Here is a 22,223-nt window from a genome sequence, read left to right as displayed (position 1 = left end):
ACTTTTTCAACATGGAATTGGCGCTCAGACGCTCTGAATTGGCGCCTGAGCGCCCGGAATAGCCCAAACTCGTGATTTTTGCCTATAAATAGGATTTTAGTCATTTTCTTTTGTAATCTTTTGATACTTTGTAAAATTCAGAAGTAGAGGATCATCAAGGAGAGTGAGAGAGGGCTTCCAAGCTTGTAATTCAGGTTCTTAGAGAGCCATGCTTGGCTAATCTCTCTTCTATTGCTTTGGTTTTCTTTGTAAGACTTTTCATATTTGAGTTATAATCTTAAGTTCTTTCCCACATGTTCTTCTTCTTTTCTTGAATCCCATATTCTAAATTTCAATCTAAGCTTGTATGCATGCTTGCTTTATGCTTTTCTATAATCAGAACGGAAGTTTGTTATAGATTAGGGAACCGATTTGGGATTACCCCTTCTATACTTGCTACTAGGAATAGAGGAAGGGTTGGGGTTTGATGGCCTGAAATTTCATGATCTAAAACCTCATATAAATGACTAAGTACACAAGGAATTGGGCTTAGCTTTTAGTATGAGAGAATTGCTTATGTGAGGAATCAATAAGTGAGTAACTAGGCTATATCATCAAGGAGAGATCCATGAGAACATGTGCATAGAATGATGTGCTTAAATTGACTAGTTGAACAAGAACCCAAAGCATGTTATTTTCTGAATTGTCTTTTTATTTTTCCTTTTCCTTATTACTACTTCAACATATCTCTTATTCAATAATACCAACCTTCAAACTCAAAGCTTAAACTGAATTTAGTCACTCACAATCCCTGTGGTTCGATATTTAAAACCGGGTGGATTCGTACACTTGCGGATTTACCAACAAGTTTTTGGCTCCGTTGCTGAGGATTGTTTGTGATTTTTGGTTTGAGTTACGAGTTTGAGGTAAAGTCTACCTAAGACTCAAACTTAGGGCTAAATGGGAGACAACCCATGTTTCTTTTTTCTGTTTTACGTTTTGTTTCTTCTGTTTTTTTTTTCCAGGAAATAATAAGGATACAATGGCGCTCGAGCGGTGGCAATTAGCACTTGAGCACCTTGTTTTCCAGCATTTGAAAGACCAAAGGAGAACACTTGGAAGCACTCAATCACTTGGAAGGAGGTTCTTTTCTTACTCTCAGTTTTAGTTCATGCATTTTTGCATATTTTTCTTTTGTAGATTTTTGTTTTTGTTTATCCCTTTTTATCATGCATATAGTCTTTTAAACCTTGGTCATTACGTTCTTATACTCAAATGATACGTTCCCAAGTTTTGCTCTCTCACATGATGCTGGTTTTGAAAATGTTTTCAAGTGGATACTTTGTGCTTTCTTTTGGGGAGTGATTGTATGTTTGGAAAAGAGAGGGAGAGACTTCGATCTTCTATGTGTTGTCTTGATGATAGAGTTGAAGTGAGTCCACAAGGGTCCATCTTTGACCCTTCACTATATAATTTCCCTGGAGGATCCTGACTCACTTGCACTTCTTGGTTTTGTGTTTCATTTCTCTCACCCTTGAGAGTAGCTCTATGAGACTTGCATCTTTGAGATTGGTAGGTTTCTTGGACTTCAAAATTTGTTTTATAACATCTTTGTCCATAGTTGACCCTTTTGAACCATATGAAGAATTCTTTGTTACCAATGTTATTTGGGCTGGATGATGGGTTGGATACAATGTGGAGTTGTGGTTCTTAAATCTTAATGGAGCTTGTTTATGAAAAATGCAACTGTCTCTTGCCCCAAAGAAAAAAATTGAAAAAAAATTCAAAATATGAACTCCATGGCCAGATGGAGTTCCCAAAAAAGTCAAAAGAAAAAAAATGAACTCCATGGAATGGGTGGAGTTCCAAAAAAAAAAGAAAAAAATCTGAAACAAAAGGGGGTTGAGAGACTTGTGTGCTAAGTATCAATTGCTTTAAGCTTCGGCTTTCATGAAGGACCACACTCAAATTTTGTGCAGCCTTAGTCTTCCTTAGGGACCACCTACCTTGTGCTTTACCTAGCCAACATTACAATCCTTTTGATGTCTCATTGAATAATGCATTGTCAACTTTAGTTGCTCTTGAGTAAATGATTCTCATAACCTATGAACTTGCTTGTGTGCTCAGTGCACTAAACAATTGTCTCATGCTAGGATGTTAGTTCAAAATGCTTCTCATAGTGGACTCTAATTCTTCTTTATCTAAGAGTAGCATGAAGTTGATTGTTGAATTTTTCTCTTGGAACTAACTGCATTTACTTGATCCCCCGGTTTTCTAAAAATATATCCCTCTTTTGGCATGTGTGTTGGGAGTAATTCTTTGTGCTTGAGGGCAAGCTAATCTTAGTGACGCTCGAGGGCGAGCTGTCGTTGAGTATAGTGGTGTGATGACCCGGGTTTATATGATGTTTTTACGGTTTTTCCTTGTAGGTTTTGAGTCTTTTTCTTGTGTCTCTTGTAGTGTTTCATGCATTCTCATGCATTTTTACTTTTATTTGTGAATTTGCATTAGTTTAGTAATTTTGTAGTTTTATAAGGGCTTTAGTTGCATTTTATTAGAGTTTAGGAGTCTTAGGCAATTTCCACTTGTTTTGGAGCCTTTGTGCAAAACTGACCTTTAAGTTTCAAGATATTTTCCAAGCTTGTTCATCAAGGTTTCAGGTTGAATCAGCTGAAGAGGGAAGGTCTAGAGGCTTGGAGAATTGAATGGAGGCTTAAAGAGGAGTAAAGAGGAGTTAAAATGAAGATAAAAAGACTTTCCAGCGAGTATGAGCGCCTAGGCATGCTCCATTGGCGCCTAGGCGCCAATTGCCCTGTTCCAGAAATTGGAATTGGCGCCTAGGCGCCAATTACCTTCCAGAGGCACTTTTTCAGCATGGAATTGGCGCACAGGCGCTCTGAATTGGCGCCTGAGCGCCCGGAACAGCCCAAACTCGTGATTTTTGCCTATAAATAAGATTTTAGTCATTTTCTTTTGTAATCTTTTGATACTTTGTAAAATTCAGAGGTAGAGGATCATCTAGGAGAGTGAGAGAGGGCTTCCAAACTTGTAATTCAGGTTCTTAGCCATGCCATGCTTGGCTAATCTCTCTTCTATTGCTTTGGTTTTCTTTGTAAGACTTTTCATATTTGAGTTATAATCTTAAGTTCTTTCCCACATGTTCTTCTTCTTTTCTTGAATCCCATATTCTGAATTTCAATCTAATCTTGTATGCATGCTTGCTTTATGCTTTTCTATAATCAGAACGGAAGTTTGTTATAGATTAGGGAACCGATTTGGGATTACCCCTTCTATACTTGCTACTAGGAATAGAGGAAGGGTTGGGGTTTGATGGCCTGAAATTTCATGATCTAAAACCTCATATAAATGACTAAGTACACAAGGAATTGAGCTTAGCTTTTAGTATGAGAGAATTGCTTATGTGAGGAATCAATAAGTGAGTAACTATGCTATATCATCAAGGAGAGATCCATGAGAACATGTGCATAGAATGATGTGCTTAAATTGACTAGTTGAACAAGAACCCAAAGCATGTTATTTTCTGAATTGTCTTTTTATTTTTCCTTTTCCTTATTACTACTTCAACATATCTCTTATTCAATAATACCAACCTTCAAACTCAAAGCTTAAACTGAATTTAGTCACTCACAATCCCTGTGGTTCGATATTTAAAACCGGGTGGATTCGTACACTTGCGGATTTACCAACATACCGTCAGCAGCCTTCGTGTGTCTCCAGGGCCCGTGTTCGAAGGGGTGAAGGAAGAGGTCAGTTTCCCTAAGGTATTGTTGATGGGAAGCCAACAAACCAAGGAGTTACTCACCAGCATTCCAGCGTAGCAAGGACAGTGGCAAGGGAATGAGCTGGACGAAATTTGGGTGGTCTCAGTTCCTTCTGGGTGAATGAGATTTCAACCCTCAATTATTATGAGATCATGTTGGTGCATGGATCTATTATGATAATTGATCCAAGGATCAATTGGTTGTGCAAGTCTTCTGGCTGGGAAACATAACAGGGGTTTGGTGGGCAAATGACATCGTTACCACAAAGCATGTCCATCCTGCAGGGCAACGTGGAAGATACACTTTGTCGTTCATTTTCGTCACGGCTGATTCTACTGCTGCTCTTGCATGGTGCATTATTTTCTTGGTGTTAGGTGGGTTGTGAATTTTTGGGGCTTTGGCTCTGAGGTGTCTGGCGGCGGCGGCTTTGAGGTACGCAGGTTGTGGTTGGGCTCGTGTCGGTGGAAGCTGGTGGGGTGTGGTACAGCTGGTTGGCTCCTGTGTGGTTATTGGCCGCCAGTCCTTGTTCTGTGTAGACCATTCGTTGTGGCTACGAACGCCTTCCGACTTCAGCGTCGTGTTTTCTGCTCGGTTTTGGATGGGCGATCGTCTTTTGTGTCATTTCTACAGATCTAGAGCCTGTTTTTGGAGCCTATGCAAGCATTCTTGTCTTATGTGTTTGTTTCTTATCTTGATTTATATGTTTTAGCTCTATAGCGCGTTGTTTGGTTTTATGTGCTGAGGTTTTTGGTCCGCTCTTTTCGATTGGTCTCTATTGCAGGTGTCAAGTGGTTTGTTTTCCTTCGATTGTATTTGTCTCCGTTTTTTGACTATTTTGGAGATCTTTTCTAGAGTAGCAGTCCAATGGGGTTTTAATGGTTTTTAGTACGCTCTTGTGCGTGAGTTTTTTGCTATATGAGCTTATCATTGTAGGTACTGTATCAATGTTGAGAGGGGTTATTTCTCAACATTTTTTATCTATATATTTTTAACTTAAAAAAAAAAGTTGCATTTGTTGTCATTGTCAGATCGCTTTCATTTCGGGTGGATAGAGCTTATCTTTGTAGGTACTGTATCCATGTTGAAATGCGTTATTTCTCAACATTTTTTATCTATATATTTTTAACTTTTTACATTTGTTGTCATTGTCAGATCACCTTCATTTCATTTCGGTTGGATAGCATATTTGGAGCATCAGAACATGATGCTAAATTTTTCAAGCATTTTATTTCTAATTTTTAAACACCTTTCTTTATACAAGAAAGTAGTAATTTATACTATATATCTTAAGCAACTTTGATATCTTAAAGTAGTAATTCACACTCTACAATTTCCTATTTTAAATATCATCAAATTCAAAATTAATTATGAGTTAGTAAAATTGAGGGATTGTATAATTATGCAAAACTTATTTGCACCGTCAGTGTATAAAAATTAATTTATTTTACTTTTTAGACAATCTTACAAATAATCCACCCACACGAATATTTTTTTTCCTTCTCTCTAAGTGATATCATATCAAGATTTAACAAAGTTGTGGTTTTCTATAATAGATGATAGATGGAGTTTGAATATCATTCCTCACTAGAGTAAATTGGAATATAATTTATAATGTTTGAGAAATACCACAATTTTGATCTCACTAGAAAAATGGACCGCAATGACCTTGTTAGGTGTACGGTGGTACTAATATAACATGCCACATGTTTTAATTAGGGATTAAAATCAATTTTTTTTTCAAAAGAGAAATACTATATAAATATAAAAGAAGTTGAGAAACATCCCCTTTCAACATGGTAAGTTGGTAACCAGCAAAAAAACTCAGCCACTACCGTCATAACCTCTCAAAGACCTCTAATAAACCTACGGACAAACAGAAACGTCATACCAAATACCAAATCAATCTTTTTTAACAGTGTGGAACTAATATGAATTTCTTAATTAGAAAATTAAAATTATAAAAAGTTCCCTAATCTAAAATTCTAAATAAAAAATTAGAAATCTCTAATCTCATTTTAATTAAAAAAATCTATAAATTCAACAATTATTCATACGTAAACGCTTAAAATCATTTCTCTTCTCTCTTCTTCCACCTCCTTAAATGGAAGAAGAAGAGATCTTTCACTATCTATCATAGGTACTCCAAAATGAATTTTCTGTACAATATAATTTTCCTTAATTCATTCCATAAATTAACCTCTCCCGCTAGGAGTTGATTGACTACTAATTATATGATTAATTTCGCCATATACAAGCATGCAAAAGGGAAACATGATTATATATAGAGTAAATTATACTCCACCACTACCTTGAGGTTTTCTTATATGACACTAAACTCTAAACTTACTTAAATATTACACTCCACTCCACCCACTATTAATTACTTGCAGATTTATTTACCAATTCATTTTATCAACATTTTCCCGCGAATTTTTCTTCAAATTTGAGTACATTTTTTGTAAAACTATACCCGCAAGTAATTCCACAAATAATTAGTGCAATTCCATTTTTTCCTTCTATTTTTTTTAGTCTTTCCTTCTTCTTATATTCTTTTAACTTGATCCTTAAAAAAACTTTATGTGAAGCCACCTGTGATAAATAAGTTAGATAATTACGTTTTTCAATCAACGAATGCATGATATTTACTTAACTTCTCATTTTAATGGTATAGTAGTTGTAACTCATTTTCAAGGTGACCGAATTATTGATTGCTTAGATTTTCAAGTTGGCAACTTGAACGAATCCTCCCACCTTTAAATTAAAATTAGTCATTCAAATTCATTGAAACAAAGTAGAAACGTTTTGAGAATAACACATATAAAATCGATTCGGAATCATAGCAATTTATAATTTTTAGTCCTCACAAAACTAATCTAAAGCAAACTAAACTTCAATTCTTAAAACACTTGAATTTTTTTTAAAAGATCATTTTAAAAGAGAGAAAAAGGAAGGATTACAAAAATAAAATGAAAAATTGGAGAAAATTTAACTAATTATCTGTGGAATTACCTACAAATATGATTTTACAAGAATTTTACTCAAACTTGAAAACAAATTCGCAGGAAAATATTGGTGAAATAAATTGGTAACAAATTTCGCAGGTAATAAATAGTGGGTGAGGTGGAGTGTAATATTTGAATAAGTTTTGGAGTTTAGTGTCATATAGAGAAACCTCAAAGTAGTGGAGTGTAATTTACTCTTATATATAAGAATTGAATTAAAACTAACTAAATAATAAATCAGATTCACATCTTATCATATATAGCAATCTGAAGAGAGGGAATTTAACTCCTCATATAACAATAATCAAGCAAACCGATCCTAGTAGCTAACATCATTTTACAGAAGCAAGAGAAAGATCTTCACTGCTCAACCTCTCTTTGTCTCCTCTGCAATCTCTGTCCAAGTTCTCCTCACTCTTGCTCGCTCCCTCAGGACTTATTGCTACACCTTATCTAGAAATTGTGTTTAATTCAAGCACACCACACACTTACAATTACAAAACAAATTTTCAGTACAATCACTTTGAATTTTTGAGACAGTGACCACCTATGAAATTAATTAGTTCTGGCTTCGAGTTCGACGACAATTTAGGGTAAGAGAAGCTCCCCAAATATTCTTCATGATTCTAGTTGGCACTTGAGCAAAACTTTATGGCTGCATTCACAATTTTTTCAATAGCCTCATATTCGTACCTACAAAAGGACAAGGCGCCTTTTATTCATTTGTATACACAATTTCCATTTTCTTTCTAATTCAAGATTTTTATTTCACCAAATTTAATTATAAAAATTATGCTTGAATGATAGTAATTCACAAAAGTAGACCATCACAAACATAACTAGTTACAAATAAAGTCACATTTGAAACAATATACAAGAATGGACATTCTATTCAACAATTCACAAACACTTAGCAAGAATGGACATCCTTTTGAACAGTATACAAGAATGAACATCCTATTAAGAACAATGTATACATTATTATGTATATATAGTGATGAAAAATATCATATGATGGTAAAAATGCAATTCATAACCATATTGTTAACAACTAGCACTAGTAAAATAGACCTTGTACATACAACTTAGCAAAAATTGGAAATATTCGTACTCTCTTTATAAAAGTAGTGTTAGTGGGAACTTTTTTCTAATTTAAATTTGATTTTGTTTTAAGAAAATGGATAACTAACTTGCATGTTTCAGTTGAACCCAGCCGAAAGTTAATGAATGACTTGGGTTGCTTTCACATTTGAAGTTTGTTTACGTGGGTTTTTGAAATATTCCAACACTGTATGTGATTTTCAATTAAAAACTAATTAAACATATTGTCAGATATCATCATTTTAATTAGAGGAGCACCTGAAATATGAATTTTTTTTTGCAATAAGCAATTGAAATTACAGTGCATGCATAATTGCATACCTGGATTTTAGATGCCATCCTTTTAAGTTGGCGACTTCAAACAAGGCTGACCTCCATTTTTGTACCTTCTCAGAGTCTTTTCCAAATTTATTTTCATGTTCAGTCATGGCTTTGTCATAACTATTTCTTTGATGTCTTACCTCTGATGGCTCCAACTTATAGAAAATAGGCCAAACCATATGGTTTTGGTCCTTCACACGGTCAAGAATCATAGCAAGTTCATCTAGACATGAAGAAGAATATGCATAATTTTCAGACAAAACAACAATCGAAAGCCTTGAATTTTCAATTGCTGTAACAAGAGATTCTGAAATTCGGTCTTCATCAGCACTCTCAAATCCTTTATCTTTCATGATGGTTCTGAATCCCTGTCGATGCAAAGTGTCATAGAGAAAACCTGTAAAAGAGTAGCCAGTATCTTTCTCCCTGAAACTAAGGTAAACATTGTAGCGGGGCAAGCGATATGTGACATCTTCCACGACCTTTTGGATAAGCTCATACTCATATTTGCAGCTGCAAAAAAGTATAAGTTCTTTTAATTCACTCTCCAGAGTTTTAATTTTCTTGTTTTCTCACTATCTATCAACCAGAATCAGAATTACTCTTTCAATATTATGATTTTTTTTATAAGCCATGTATATATATTGAAATGAAGTATAAGTGGTACTTCAACCCAATACAAATAGAAAGAGCATGAAAAAAGACTATGAGCAACAGAAAATTAACACCTCCTTGAAGGAAAGACTTTAGAAAATTGCCTCAATAAAACCTTACTAGGAAAAACCCCATTGGGAAAACCTAGTGAAAGAAAAAGAGTACAAAAATTCTCAAGAGACTTTAGAAGACCTCCAAGGAGACCTAGAAACCAAATTAATTAGCTTAAATCCAAAAGCCAAGGCTCCATTTCCCCTATCAAAAGTACCAGGACAGAATCAACAGACAAGTGCCCCAGCTATATTCAAAACTGACAATAACATACTCCTACAATTGAACTCCAATAAATAAGTACCCATCGAGTTCCACTCAGCAAATGCTTAAAAGCAAGCTACAGCCTTGATATGAAAGGATATCAAGATGCAGCAAATGGGTACACCCCTCCTTCGGCAATATAAAACCAAGCAAACCCACGCATCATATTAAAGACTCCACCCAATAACAGTAAAGGAGAACTTCCCAGAAATCATCCTCACAAGTTGAAATCAAAATAGATGATACCCGTCCCTTTAGTAATATAAAACAAGTTCCAAATAACAGCATTAGACAATTCCAGCTAGAGCAACTTTTTGATGCTGGCAAAGGCTCCACAGAAGGAATTCCAACTGCATAACACACACTAACATGTAAAAACTCAACAGCAATGAAGAGCATCCTCCACCGCCTACTGTCAATTAGTGCAGCGATTGAATACAGATTATAGGATTCGATATCCACTCAAAAATGGAAGCAGAGAAATTCCTATCATGCGAGGTCAACCACAACCAAACCTTATATTGCACCAGGTCTACTAAGCTGCCAATTTCCAATGACTCCCCTCTAAAAATTACTCCATTCATACACTGCCAAATCGAATGAACAGTAGCAATCCAAATCAGAATAAGAACCTGCATAGCCTTATTTCCTCGCAGCAAGATACCACAAAACTGACTGAAGTGAGTTATAGCACACGAAGGCATTGCAGTCTGAACCCCCAACCAACCAAACAGCTTGGACCAAATCCTCCACGAAACTTGGCAATTAAAAAAAAGATGGAAGCTATTTTCCACACCTGAAGAACAGAAAACACAGGTTATTGCAGCGTTTCTTGGCAAGGCATTCCTCTTGTTAAGATCATATCTAGTCTGCACTCTATCATCAATCAAGACCCTCCAAGCGAGGACGATCAAACCAGAATGGGCTTTTGCTTTCCAAAGTCTATTAAAGAACCAACTATCTTCTGCATCGGTCCCTTCTTGAATTAATGCATATGCAGACTTCACACTGAACACCCCCGACCCCTCTTTAACCCAGACCCATGTATCTTGTTGGCTCGATTTTGGGGAAAAGCTCCCAATTTGCCTCTTCAACTCATCAACCCACTGCATTTCCATATCCAGCAAATCCCTCTGCCACATAAAGACCCATTCACGAACCCACCTTCCCATATAAAAAATGGACGCTTCCTTCTGGCTTGACAGCAAATAAAGCCTCGGAAAGATGCTGATAAAGCTCCCTGCCCCCGTCCAATTCTCCTTCCAGAAAGCTACATCCCTACCCTCCCCAACCCTTCTACATATCGCCTCATTAAACCAACGACCACACTCCTCCCCAAAGCAGACAGAATTCAAATCCTTCCACCAAGTGGAATCCATTCGATGAAGAGTACCATTATAATTCGCAACCAGGATTTGGCACCATAAACTGTTTCTTTCCTGCAACATCCTCCATCTCCACTTCCCTAGAAGGGCTCGATTAAAAGACTTTAAATTCTTTATACCCAGCCCTCCTTCCCCTATAGGCCGACACACCTTAGCCCAATCCAACCACACAATCTTCCTCCCTTTTCCATTCTGAATTCTTGAGTTGGGCTGCCATTGACTAAAACTGAGATGGAGGAAGATTCAAGGCATCCCCTAATCCATTTTCTCCACCTATCCCCAAAGGTCATACGCTTTAACATATAGGCTAAAAAGTTCCAGTTTACCGAATCGTAAGCTTTCTCGTAATCAAGAAAGTTGGCTTCTTCTTCCTAGCCGCCTCATGAATTATGATAAAGTTAAACTAAGCTTGGATAAATCAATCTACGGATAGATTATGACATAAAATTACTAGACAAGACAAGCTCAAACAGCTCATGCGACAAGTCAACAAGCTGTTTAGATAAGGACTAAAAAGAACTTATTGCTACTTATAAGTTAGAACAAGCATTAAATAAGCTCTAATAAGTGATTTTTAGTCCCCATCCAAACGGGCTAAATGTCACTTTCTGAAAGAATAGGAAGTCACGTACCTATCGAAAGACCATCCCGATATGTTTGCGACTTCGTGCAAAGCTGACCTCCATTTCTGGACCTTTTCCCTTGGGAATCTTTTTTCATGACGAGCCATGGCATCGCCAAACGCACGTTTCTCTTTCCTTACATCGGACGGGTCCACGTTGTAGAAGATTGGTAAAACTATCTGATTTTTCATCTTTCTACACTCGAGAATTTTGTCAAGTTCTTCCAGACACCAAGTTGAGAGTGCAAATTCCTCCGAGAAAACAACTACCGAAATCCTGGACTCCTCCAATGCATTAAAAAGTGTTGATGAGATGTGGTCACCACTCTTCAATCCACCAATACCGACTTAATACTCCGTAAATAAACTCAACTTGGTGTAGTTACAGCATAAACTCTTTAAATTAATACTCCGTAAATTAATAAACTCTCTAAAATAATAATTTGTTTGGTCCCGACTTTGATCAATGTAAAAAATTGAAAAACTCGATAAAATAATAAGATAGTAATTTTTCGGGAGATCCCTTTATAATTTTCGGTCTCAATAAAATCATAAATTAATAATTCATAGAAACTGAAAAAAAAAATATTACACTTTTTGAAATATGATTCAATAGTTGTCTGTTTTCCTTTAAAGTTCAAGTCTATTTTTGGTCCCAAGGTTCGCTGCAACGTAATTCTAAGAGGCATAGACTAATTTGCCTTTTTGTTTGGTATGTACGGTATAATTACTTAAAAACTCTTTCAATTAATAATTATTAATTTATTGATAAATTAATAACTCTCTAAATTAATAAATTTCTCCGGTCCTGATATTATTAATTTAAAGAGTTTCTACTGTACTTGGAAAAAATTCTTCGTATAAGATAAAATTCAGTGCTTCTCCCAAATGATAGTTTAGTGATTAGTCAAACAAATAATATTTAATCTTGAAGGACGTATGAATGAATTATGATTGTTTGATCTAATCATATGGATGATTAATATTAAAATTATTTAGTGGTCACATGACCACTTAAAAAAATCACATAACTTTTTAAAAAAATCTCATAATTTCATGTTTTAATTTTAATCATTCATTATTAGATTTAAGTCATAATTCATTCTCATATTATCATATAAAATCATTTTTCTCATAACATACATCCCACAATATAAATTCGATCTCCTGTTCTTTCGCATTCACTGCTTTAAGCTTCATCTTCTGCTTCATTCTTTTTACTCTAAGCCGCTTTTGCTCTGAAACAACCTTCTTATCACTTATATTTCTTATTTTTCATTTGACTTTCGAAATGCTTGTAGTTATGGGCACCAAAAATATGTAACAGATATTTTGAAAGCTGAAAAGACAAGTTAGTTACGTTGCAGCTTAAGGACTAGCCGTTAGAAATATAGTCGAAGATATGAGATTAGACGTTGGCATAGTAAAGCAAGGAGAGCCCAGCGTGAGTAATCATTCACCTTGACGAGATTTTTGGGTGGAAACATAAGGTTAAGAAAAGGAAAGATATTTCAAAGGTTTTGGGATATTCTCACGTGGGCACAAAACAAGTGGTTTAGTTCCTTAATAATAGGAAAGATGGTTTTCCACTATTGAACCAGTCAATATAAGAAAAATAGGTGTGAAAGAATCTTCCCGAATGACTAGGATAGATAAGACACTAACACCCCATGATCTATGAGAGCTTGTGGGAAAACAAAACATGGATTAGTGGTATGATATTAGATTAACTACCATAGTCCCATCGCTAGTTCGCCCAATGAATGTAGCATATAGATCCAAAGACTCTAAGGTGCTTTTCTGACGACTTCTTCCCAAACTTCTATTAGAGTCTTACCTTGTATTGCCTTGGTTGGACATCTGTTGAGTATGCAAACAATAGTGTAAACTACTTCTGCCTATAAGGTGTTAAGCATTCCTTTTTCCTTGAGCATCGATTTGGTCATTTTCATAAATGTGCAATTTTTTTCCTCTTCCAAGCATCACTTTGTTGTGGATAATATGTGATTGTGATCTGTCCCTCTATGCCTTCGTCCTCATATGATTTTTCAAACTCTTTGTCACGGCCACTTCTAAGTACTTTTATATGTTTCCCACTTTATTTCTCAACAAGGGCCTTGAAATTTTAAACACTCCAAAGACTTTTGATTTTACCTTCACGAAATAGACACATGCCATATTGGACATCCCGCTCGTTGCGGTCGAGAGCAGAGAGGCAGGGACAATGGGCAGTACAAGGATTTGGATTGTTGGCGGTGGAGGAGGATCTGCGTTGGGATTGGACGAATGTTGTTTTGATGACGGAGATAGGGGAAGTGACTCTGTTAACATGGTTAGATGAGTCAGAGTGATGAGTTGGAAATTTTAATTGGGCTGTCATTTACTCATTGGTGGGACATGTTTGGGGACATAGGGTTGAAACAATTTTTTATAGGTAAATATTAGTTGTTAGTAATGTAAGTAAATTAGTTTCTCTTCAGGGTTCGAACCATGGACTCTTCATTCCCCCTAACCCTTATGTCTCTAGCTCTTACCACTTGAGCTAACCCTCAGGGACATGGTTGAAACATATCATTTCAATCCCGATCGAGCTATATCATAGTTGCTGAATGTACCTTGATCTCTCATGATGAATAATCAGTTTTTACTTCATTGATGAAATTTGTTGAGAGCTTTTCTATACTTCACTTCTCATATGCTATAGGCCCAAATATGATTTCTCTATGTTAAGAAATAATTTTATGAACATGAAATTTGTTGGAGATGAGATTAAGTGTTCAATTACTATTATCTAAACCGTCAATATCCTAATAAGTGTTTAAAAAACCAAACCAATCATTAAACCGGTAAAAATACTAGTTCACAATTTATTGGTTTAACCATGATCGAACCGGAGGTCTTCCCTATTAGTTCACAATTGCTATTCATTTCTAATAATACGGTAATTGCTTGTAAAATTAATCACCACTTGTTGGCTCCATGCTTCGAAGGCACTTTTAATGAAAGAAAAACTCAAGTCTTCCTTCTAGTTGTCATTCTTTTTTTTTTGGTACAAGCTTCTAGTTGTCATTCGAGCAAGGACTTGGTATCACATGTGATTTTCAATAGCAATGGCCTTTTCTACAATCTTTTTTATGAATTCATATTCGTACCTGCAAAAATACAAGGCCCCCAATTCATTTATCCATGATTTTTTCTTTCTTTCTATTAATCAGATAAGAATTTGATTATTAGAACAATAAAATCAAGCATGACTATTTAATCTTCATAAAAAATAAATTGTCATATAACTGCACTAAAACTAGAACGTATTTAACAACAACAAAAATATATAAACCATGTCTCCTAGACCAAGAAGAATGGTTTTTTGTTTGAAAATTTCAAAGATTATCAGAAAGGATTAGCAAAATTATATCAATCCAAGGCAGAAGTAAGTAAAAGTATTCTATGGTACTTACTTATTTTCTTTGACATTATGTCCTTCCAATTTGGCCATTGCAGATAAAGCTGACCTCCATTTTTTCACTTCATCTGAGTCCTTTCCATAATTCTTTTCATGTCCAATCATGGCATGCTCATAACTATTTTCTTGACTGGTTACATCCGACTTTTCAACTTTGTAAAATATGGGCCAAACCAATTGTTTCTTAGTCTCCATGCATTCAACAATTTTCACGAGTTCATCAAGACACCATGAGGAATATCCATAATTCTCAGAAAAAACAATAATGGAAAGCCTTGATTTTTCAATTGCATCAAGAAGAGATTTTGCAATTTCATTTCCACCCACCAGTCCCTCATCATCCATAAAGGTTTTGAACCCCTCTCGGCGCAAAGCATGATAGAGAAATCCTGTAAAGGAATATCGTGTATCTTCCCCACTAAAACTAAGAAAAATATCAAAGCGTGATAACGATTGGACGGCTGATTCCACAATTTCTTGAATGAACTTATATTCATACCTATTAAAGCACAAGTTCTTTAATAAGTTCATACTAGTACTACAAACTTTACATTGCAATTATATCTCTCATCCTAATCAGAATCATTACTTCAGTGTAGCAAAGTTAAGCTTCAGCTTGACTTACTTTAGTATAAATTAAAAGGCAATAACAAAGTTAATTATGGAAGATCGATGTTTCGATCATTCAATTAAAACTTTTAAAAAGTTATATTCTATATTTATTATGCCAGGATTCGATTCCTGGACCTCCCCCTACCCAACCTTATGTCTCCTAACTCCTACCACTTGAGCTATCCTACGGGGACACAAGCTTAATTTTTTTTATAACAACTATTATTATTTACAATTTAGTCATTTTACACTAAATAATGAATTGAAGAGTTTTAAACTCTCTCATTTTAAAAAAGAACCGGAGCAACGCCAATCCAAATTCATACTTTAATTTAGAAAAAATATTATACCTAATTAAGTTATCTAATATGCTGTAAATGTCCAAACAATTTAAGATCATGTTAAATAATAAACACTCCTATGAATTGAAAATAGAGATCGAGTTTGGATATATGGTACTTACACATCTTGGTAGTAAGCCCATCCTTTTGACCCGGAGACTTTGAACAAAGCGTTCCTCCATTTTTGCACCCTCTCAAATTCATATCTTTCTTCAAACTTAGCCATGGCTTCACCATACCTACCTCGCTGATGCCTTATTTCCGGGGCTTCCACGCCGTAATAGACGGGCCAAACCAGCTGATTGTTCATTATCATAACGTCAACAATCTTGACAAGTTCATTGAGACACGATGCAGAGACTGCATAGTGTTCGGAGAAAACAACAATTATGAGCCTTGATTCTTGAATTGCTTTGTCAACAGAAAGTGAAGTCGGCTCGCCATCATCATTTTCAGGTTGGAAGAAGGTCTTGATTCTCTTCTGGCGCAAAGCATTATAGATATTACCGGTGAAGGTGGAGCCACTGTCTTCCCCACAAAAAGAAAGAAAAACATCGTATCTTTGTGTCCTTGTCGTGCTGAGTTCATCAATGGCATCTGCACCTTCATTCAACATCGATCAATCGTAAATATTAAATGAACACCTGTCGTTCGTTACTACCAGTACCTATAGCAGGATATGTTAATGTTATACATCTTTTGTTAATTACTATGAGAGTTGTTTGCTAGTACTAGCTAGTTGACTTCTCTTTTGTCTGCATCTACTTGGTGGTTGGAACCACTCCATCCCTCCGGTTTAAAATCAATAAACTACTATTTAATTAGCATGATATTGCATGATTCACGAGACTATATATATTGAAATAAGAGAATAGTCCCGCAACCTGCACCAAGGCCACAAGTAACAAGCCAAGTTGTGTTATTTAATTAGAGGTTGTTTGAATCATCGATTAGGGTGATTTAACCTCATTCAAATTATCTCATTTAAGCTGTATAAAAAAGGTGTATGTCGTGACGTGTGAGAGATCACTTTCATTTCTTTCATAAATATAAAAAAAATCAAATTATGATGATGCGTGACTTGGTTGCTTATTAGTTTATTATTGATACATGGTTGCTTATTGACTATAGATACGATCACAACAAGAAAATTTGTTGATAGACACCTCATTTGAGCAATATTTACTATTTATCTCATAAGGGCGATATACTAAACAAATTTGATCACACTTTAAAAGTATGGAACACATAATACATAACACAGTTTGAAAGTGCGGAAACTGAAAAATCCAATGCAAGAAAGAGTAACAGGGTGGCAAGAATTTTTAAAATTAAGGGTATTTTGGGGGTTTTTGTAAATTTTTTTGGGGTCACACACTAAAATTATTAGAGGTGGCTTTAAAATCAAAACCCAAAAAGATCATTATTAGTAGACACCTCATTTAGGTTGTATTTACCATTTACTATATTTGAGCCCGATCTTAAAGAGTTTTTTCTTGTAGGGATGAGGATAAAAATCCCCCCTAATACATTTGTGATAAGAGTCACGATTAGTGTCCCTACTCCGCAAAATTATGAAAGCACATGGAATATTTTTAGTGTCAAACTTTAAATGATTTTAAAATAGTTTTTTTAAAATTAAATTAAAATTTAATATAATATTAAAATATGATTTTTATTTTATGTTTGAAATTATTTTAATTTATATTTATATTAAAATCATAATTATATTTGCAGTATTTCTCTATACTAAAACTAAAATTGTAATTAAAATATCCAATTTTTTTATTAATATAATAATATACATTTGGCGCTTAGCATATAATAGATAGAAGAAGAATTATGCTAGATGACATGACAATCTCTTTGACAAAGTCTCTTTTAGAAAACCACTAATGCAACACAACTAATTTGATCGTTTCCTCTTTAGACAGCTTGAGTTTAGGGGTGGAAACAGGTTAGACTTAGCTTAAATAGGTCTAACCTACTTAAAAATTCATGCAACTTTCCTCAACATTAAAGTAAAAAATGTGGCTTAATGTGCATGATCAAGAATAACAAATGCGCAAGGCAACAGACAACTGTGCAACAAATGTTAGCAACAAAATGCAACATATTATGTTAATGAAGCAAGAAAAAGAAAAACCAAATCCAAGTATAATCAAAGAGTAGAGGCAAAATCAAATAAAGAAACATGACGAAACATAGGTATATCAAAGTAAACTTGCAAAAAGAAGTGACTTCCAAGGATCTCACTCTCCTTCTGCAAGTGTGATACAATGTCAAGATTTAAACCCCTTAGGCCTTAGGTAATAGCCCTTGATGGCCCTTATTTGTACACACACGCCTATCTGTAAATTGTGATTATTATAAGTACATGTCAATCATGCTTCCAAAACAAATTTCAAGTACTAAGGATTACAACCATGCACTTCCAAATTCTCTTAACAGCTGTGACTGCGCGCTTATGAAACCACCTGTTGAATTGATTAGTAGTAGTGGCCTCAGAAGCACATTAATGTAAGAGAAACTCCCAAATCTTCCTTCTAGTGTTGACGCTCGAGCAAGGTTGTTAAATTTTTATGGCCATTTCCACCAATTTTTCGATAAACTCGTACTCATACCTACAAAAGTACAACACCTTTAAATTCATTCACACACATCTTCATTTTCTTTCTAGAATTAAGGATTTATATATGTCATCAAAACAATAAAATTATGCTTGACTAAATAAACCTCAAACAATTAAAATAATGTATACAATAAACATATTGTAATAGTTTACAGGCATTTAAGAACAATGCATACATTAATCATTAATAATCATATTGTAGCCAACTAGCTAGTACTACTAAGATGCACATTAATCATGAAACTCAGCAATAAAAAGTTGAAATTGTATCATATACCCGGTTTTCAAGTACCATCCTTTTAAGTTGGCGGCATTATACAAAGTTGATCTCCAGTTTTTCACCTTTTTAGAGTCCTTTCCAAATCTATTTTCATGTTCTGTCATGGCTGTGTCGTAACTCTTTCTTTGATGTCGCAAATCAGAAGGTTCTATTTTGTAAAAGATAGGCCAAACCAATTGATCTTTGGTCTTCTTCCAGTCAAGGATCTTAGCGAGTACATCAAGACACAACGAGGAATATGCATAGTTTTCAGAAAAAACAATGATTGAAAACCTTGATTTTTCTATTGCTGTAATGAGAGGTTCTGAAATTTGGTCCCCTTCCTCCGATACCTCATCATTCATGAAGACTTTGAATCCCTCCCGGCTGAAGGCGTCATAGAGAAAGCCTGTAAAGGTATAGCGCGTATCTTTTCCACAGAAACTGAGAAAAACATCATAGCGAGGCGCCATTTTGATGACCTTGTCTACAATCTGTTGGATCACTTTATATTCGTAGCCCTTCCTACAAAATTTCAAAAAAAAAATCTCATCTAATTCACCCTTCACAATTTTCATTTTGTTATTTTTAATTTCCTCCTATGATCAATCAGAGTTAGAATTAATAGTTCGATCAGTATAGTAAAATTCAAGGAAAAAATTGGATTGTTTAGGTCAACCTTACCTAAATAGTTTATAATTTGGTTAATATATAAGGATCACTTAGACAATTCAAATTAATTGAAGGAGAGTAATGTTTAAATAAATGACTTGATACTAGAGCCACGTACCCAATTCTGAAATGCCATCCAGGCAATTCTGCAATTTTGGACAAAGCTGACCTCCATTTATGCACACTCTCAGAGTCCTCCCCATACCAATGAACAGCCATGGATTCTCCGTATGAACCAGTTTGACGCCTTACATCGGATGGATCGACGTCGTAAAAGATTGGGAGGATCACTTGATTCTTTGTCTCCCTACATTCAAGGATCTGGGTAAGTTCATTCAGACACCATGGAGAAGATGCAAAGGTTTTCGAGAGAACAACTATTGAAATCCTTGATTCTTGCAATCCTTTCAGAATAGCAAGTTGAATTTCGTCGCCACCCTTTAATCCCCCCTCATCCATGAAGACCTTGAATCTCTTGCGCCGTAAAGCGTCATAGAGGTTCCCTGTAAAGGTGTAACGCGTGTCTTCTCCTCTAAAACTGAGGAAAACATCGTAGCGCCAGTTGAGATGGCTAGTAGTTGGAGTACCTCCTTCTTCCTTCGCCATCATATCGTTCACAATGAAACAAACTGCAGCTGAGCACTACAAAGGTAGGTGTTTTCAGAGTTTAGACTCTAATAAATGGTCTTGGAGAGTATGATGTGTGTGTCTGTTTCTTTGTCAGCATCTTGCATTTTTTTTGCGTTACTCCTATCAAATATACAATTATTCCTGCTCTGTTAGGTAAATTAATCAAATATAAATGATTTTATTATTATATTCTAACACATTCTTTATGCACGTCTTTCATATAAGAGCTTTTAGGCTTGAAGTGTAGATCAAACACATGTGATTGAAATTCAAGTTTTTATTAGAAGAGCAATAAATTTTTAAACAGTAAACTGTTTAGTCATGTTTAAGAACTAAATATTCCTATGGCTTAAACTTTTAGACAAATGTCTCATGAATGAATTTATTATTATTTGATTAAATATCTTTTTAGTCCCTTAAAATAGCGAATTATTAATTTTAGTCTCCATTTAGATTTCATTGATTTTGGTCCAATTTGGCATCTTCATTAATTTTTTATGACATTCTGTGGCAGTCTAAACCACCACTAACACATTTTGTAGCAATTTAAAATCATCACTAATGCACAAAACTTACTACAAAATGTGTTAAACAGTTATTTAAACCGCCACAAAATGCCCCAAAAAATAAATGGAGGGACCAAATTAAATTCAATAGTGACTATTTTAGGAAACTAAAATCAAATGGAAATTTAAAGGGAGTAGGGAGATTAATTATAGAAACATACTTTATCTCACTATTTGAAGGGACTAAAAACATAAAATCTTAGAAAGGACGGGTGAAGGAGATTAAGAACATACTTATCTCTTACTCTCTCCTTTCTTTTTTATAACAATCAATGGAGGGGTGAAGGTTGTTCATTTTTATAAGAATTAGATAAAACTTTGTGTCATATTAATTACTTTTTCACGATTTTACCCATTTCAATCTTAAAGATATGAAAATGCATATGATAAAAAGAGATAAAAATGAAGTATGTTAAATTCAACAACATTTGAGAATAAATTTAATGCAAAAAATTATACTAACAACCTTTCTTAAGGGGTGTGCAAAGTTAGTTTGATTCTTATAAAAACAAAAATGAGGAATTATTATATTCTAACAAGTCCAAACATAAAACATGTGATTTCATATATCGTGTGTTAAGGATTTAGATCCCCTCATGTGTTAATCACTTAATCTCACATGATTATGTTATGTGAAAGATTTGGACCTTCAATCACTTTTTGATGAAATCTTGGCCCTATATATAGAGAGAGAGAAAATTTAAAATTGTGCAAGAAATAATGTTGACTATCAGATTTTATTAAAAAAAGTAATTAAAGGTCCACATCAAATGGAAATTCAAATACACCCTAAGTGAAGTATTTGATGGGGTCTCTGCTTTTTTAACAAATGTTTCTGTCTCATTACGAATAATGTTGTGTTAACACTTGTATTTCACCTCCACCTCATGAAATATGAAGAGAAATGAGAGAAATTCGTGATATGATATGTGTATAGATATAGAAAGAAAAAATAAGATTAAAGAGAAAATAAAAGTGTGTAAATATCATTTTTCCTCGTTCTCATCGAATTACAAAACCAAGGGCGAGTCCAGAAAAAAAAGGTCCAAAGGAAAAAAGGAAGAGAGATTTTTTTTTTTTGTTGTTGTAAAGGAAGGGAGAATTAAAAACATATATGAAAGAAGATGTGTTGTAATCCATGTTGTGAAAGAGACAAGGTTTTGTTTTTGACTTTTTGGTATAAAACCAACCCAACAAACACGCCGATGTTAGCGTTCCCTATACGGACAAGAAGTTTTTATTATTTTTTTAAAATCAAGAAAATTAATTAATCTTTTTTTATTGTTTTTAATATCACACTTGATTTTTTGAAATTTCAATTTTTTTCTTACCAAAAATATCTTTCATTTCATTTGCAAATGACAAGAGTATCAACGATGGGAGATGGATCAGTGGCTTCTGTCAGCGACTAAGCACGTGAAACGTTCTCTTAGCAGAACTCTGGGCTATTCGAGCCGCGGTTGATATTTGTGTTCGACATAAGTATCAACAAGTGGTAATCGAAAGTGACTCCGCTGATGCGGTTGATTGCTTGAATTCACATGAACACTTAGCATCTCCCTACTCTGATATGGTGCGTGGCATCCGGCGTGTGATCCCTCCTCAGATGGTAGTGAAATTCCAGGTTATTCCCCGCGAGGCGAATAGTGTTGCAGATTGCCTAGCGCAAAAGGCTCATGTTTTTGGATTTGGAGCACATTCTAGATATTCTGTTGATTGCATGTCGTCATCTCTTGTACCAGGACGCTGTTTAGGCTTTTGCTTCCCTTAGAGTTCCTATTGTATAGCTTTTTTTTTCTTTTTGGAGTTTTTCCCCACCATGTTAAAAAAAAAGAATTCATAAAATCAAAGTTACAAGCACTTACAAGATAAAACAGAAATTCAAAA

General features: G+C 34.8%; 3 protein-coding genes across 3 annotated transcripts; all 3 read right to left on the bottom strand.

Annotated features, from left to right (window-relative positions):
- Positions 1-6,989: 6,989 nt before the first annotated feature.
- LOC130732815 (disease resistance protein RPV1-like) lies at positions 6,990-12,373 on the bottom strand. Its single transcript, XM_057584800.1, has 4 exons — positions 12,305-12,373; positions 11,172-11,488; positions 8,186-8,698; positions 6,990-7,456 (listed from the first exon to the last, which is right to left on the bottom strand). The coding sequence occupies exons 1-4, from the start codon at positions 12,371-12,373 to the stop codon at positions 7,390-7,392; spliced, it is 966 nt and encodes a 321-aa protein (XP_057440783.1). The 3' UTR covers positions 6,990-7,389.
- A 1,603-nt stretch (positions 12,374-13,976) lies between these two features.
- LOC130733131 (disease resistance protein RUN1-like) lies at positions 13,977-16,267 on the bottom strand. The gene is made up of 3 exons (XM_057585216.1): positions 15,700-16,267; positions 14,620-15,123; positions 13,977-14,313 (listed from the first exon to the last, which is right to left on the bottom strand). The coding sequence occupies exons 1-3, from the start codon at positions 16,191-16,193 to the stop codon at positions 14,250-14,252; spliced, it is 1,062 nt and encodes a 353-aa protein (XP_057441199.1). The 5' UTR covers positions 16,194-16,267; the 3' UTR covers positions 13,977-14,249.
- Positions 16,268-17,762: 1,495 nt separating this feature from the next.
- LOC130733130 (disease resistance protein RPV1-like) lies at positions 17,763-19,896 on the bottom strand. The gene is made up of 3 exons (XM_057585215.1): positions 19,259-19,896; positions 18,487-18,993; positions 17,763-18,201 (listed from the first exon to the last, which is right to left on the bottom strand). The coding sequence occupies exons 1-3, from the start codon at positions 19,747-19,749 to the stop codon at positions 18,150-18,152; spliced, it is 1,050 nt and encodes a 349-aa protein (XP_057441198.1). The 5' UTR covers positions 19,750-19,896; the 3' UTR covers positions 17,763-18,149.
- Between the last annotated feature and the right edge of the window lie 2,327 nt (positions 19,897-22,223).

This window comes from Lotus japonicus, chromosome 1, assembly GCF_012489685.1.
Source record: "Lotus japonicus ecotype B-129 chromosome 1, LjGifu_v1.2".
Classification (NCBI taxonomy): Eukaryota; Viridiplantae; Streptophyta; class Magnoliopsida; order Fabales; family Fabaceae; genus Lotus; species Lotus japonicus.
This window is presented reverse-complemented; position numbering and strand designations above follow the sequence as displayed.

Excerpts from the sequence above, each read along its gene's own strand:
- LOC130732815 (XM_057584800.1), bottom strand. The coding sequence starts at position 12,373 with ATGAAGCAGAAGATGAAGCTTAAAGCAGTGAATGCGAAAGAACAGGAG. Across the intron at positions 8,699-11,171 it reads TCGGGATGGTCTTTCGATAG|CTGCAAATATGAGTATGAGC; the intron begins GTACGTGACTTC and ends ACTTTTTTGCAG. Across the intron at positions 7,457-8,185 it reads GGATGGCATCTAAAATCCAG|GTACGAATATGAGGCTATTG; the intron begins GTATGCAATTAT and ends GTCCTTTTGTAG.
- LOC130733131 (XM_057585216.1), bottom strand. The coding sequence starts at position 16,193 with ATGTTGAATGAAGGTGCAGATGCCATTGATGAACTCAGCACGACAAGG. Across the intron at positions 15,124-15,699 it reads TGGGCTTACTACCAAGATGT|GTATGAATATAAGTTCATTC; the intron begins GTAAGTACCATA and ends GTGCTTTAATAG. Across the intron at positions 14,314-14,619 it reads CATAATGTCAAAGAAAATAA|GTACGAATATGAATTCATAA; the intron begins GTAAGTACCATA and ends GTATTTTTGCAG.
- LOC130733130 (XM_057585215.1), bottom strand. The coding sequence starts at position 19,749 with ATGATGGCGAAGGAAGAAGGAGGTACTCCAACTACTAGCCATCTCAAC. Across the intron at positions 18,994-19,258 it reads GGATGGCATTTCAGAATTGG|GAAGGGCTACGAATATAAAG; the intron begins GTACGTGGCTCT and ends GAAATTTTGTAG. Across the intron at positions 18,202-18,486 it reads GGATGGTACTTGAAAACCGG|GTATGAGTACGAGTTTATCG; the intron begins GTATATGATACA and ends GTACTTTTGTAG.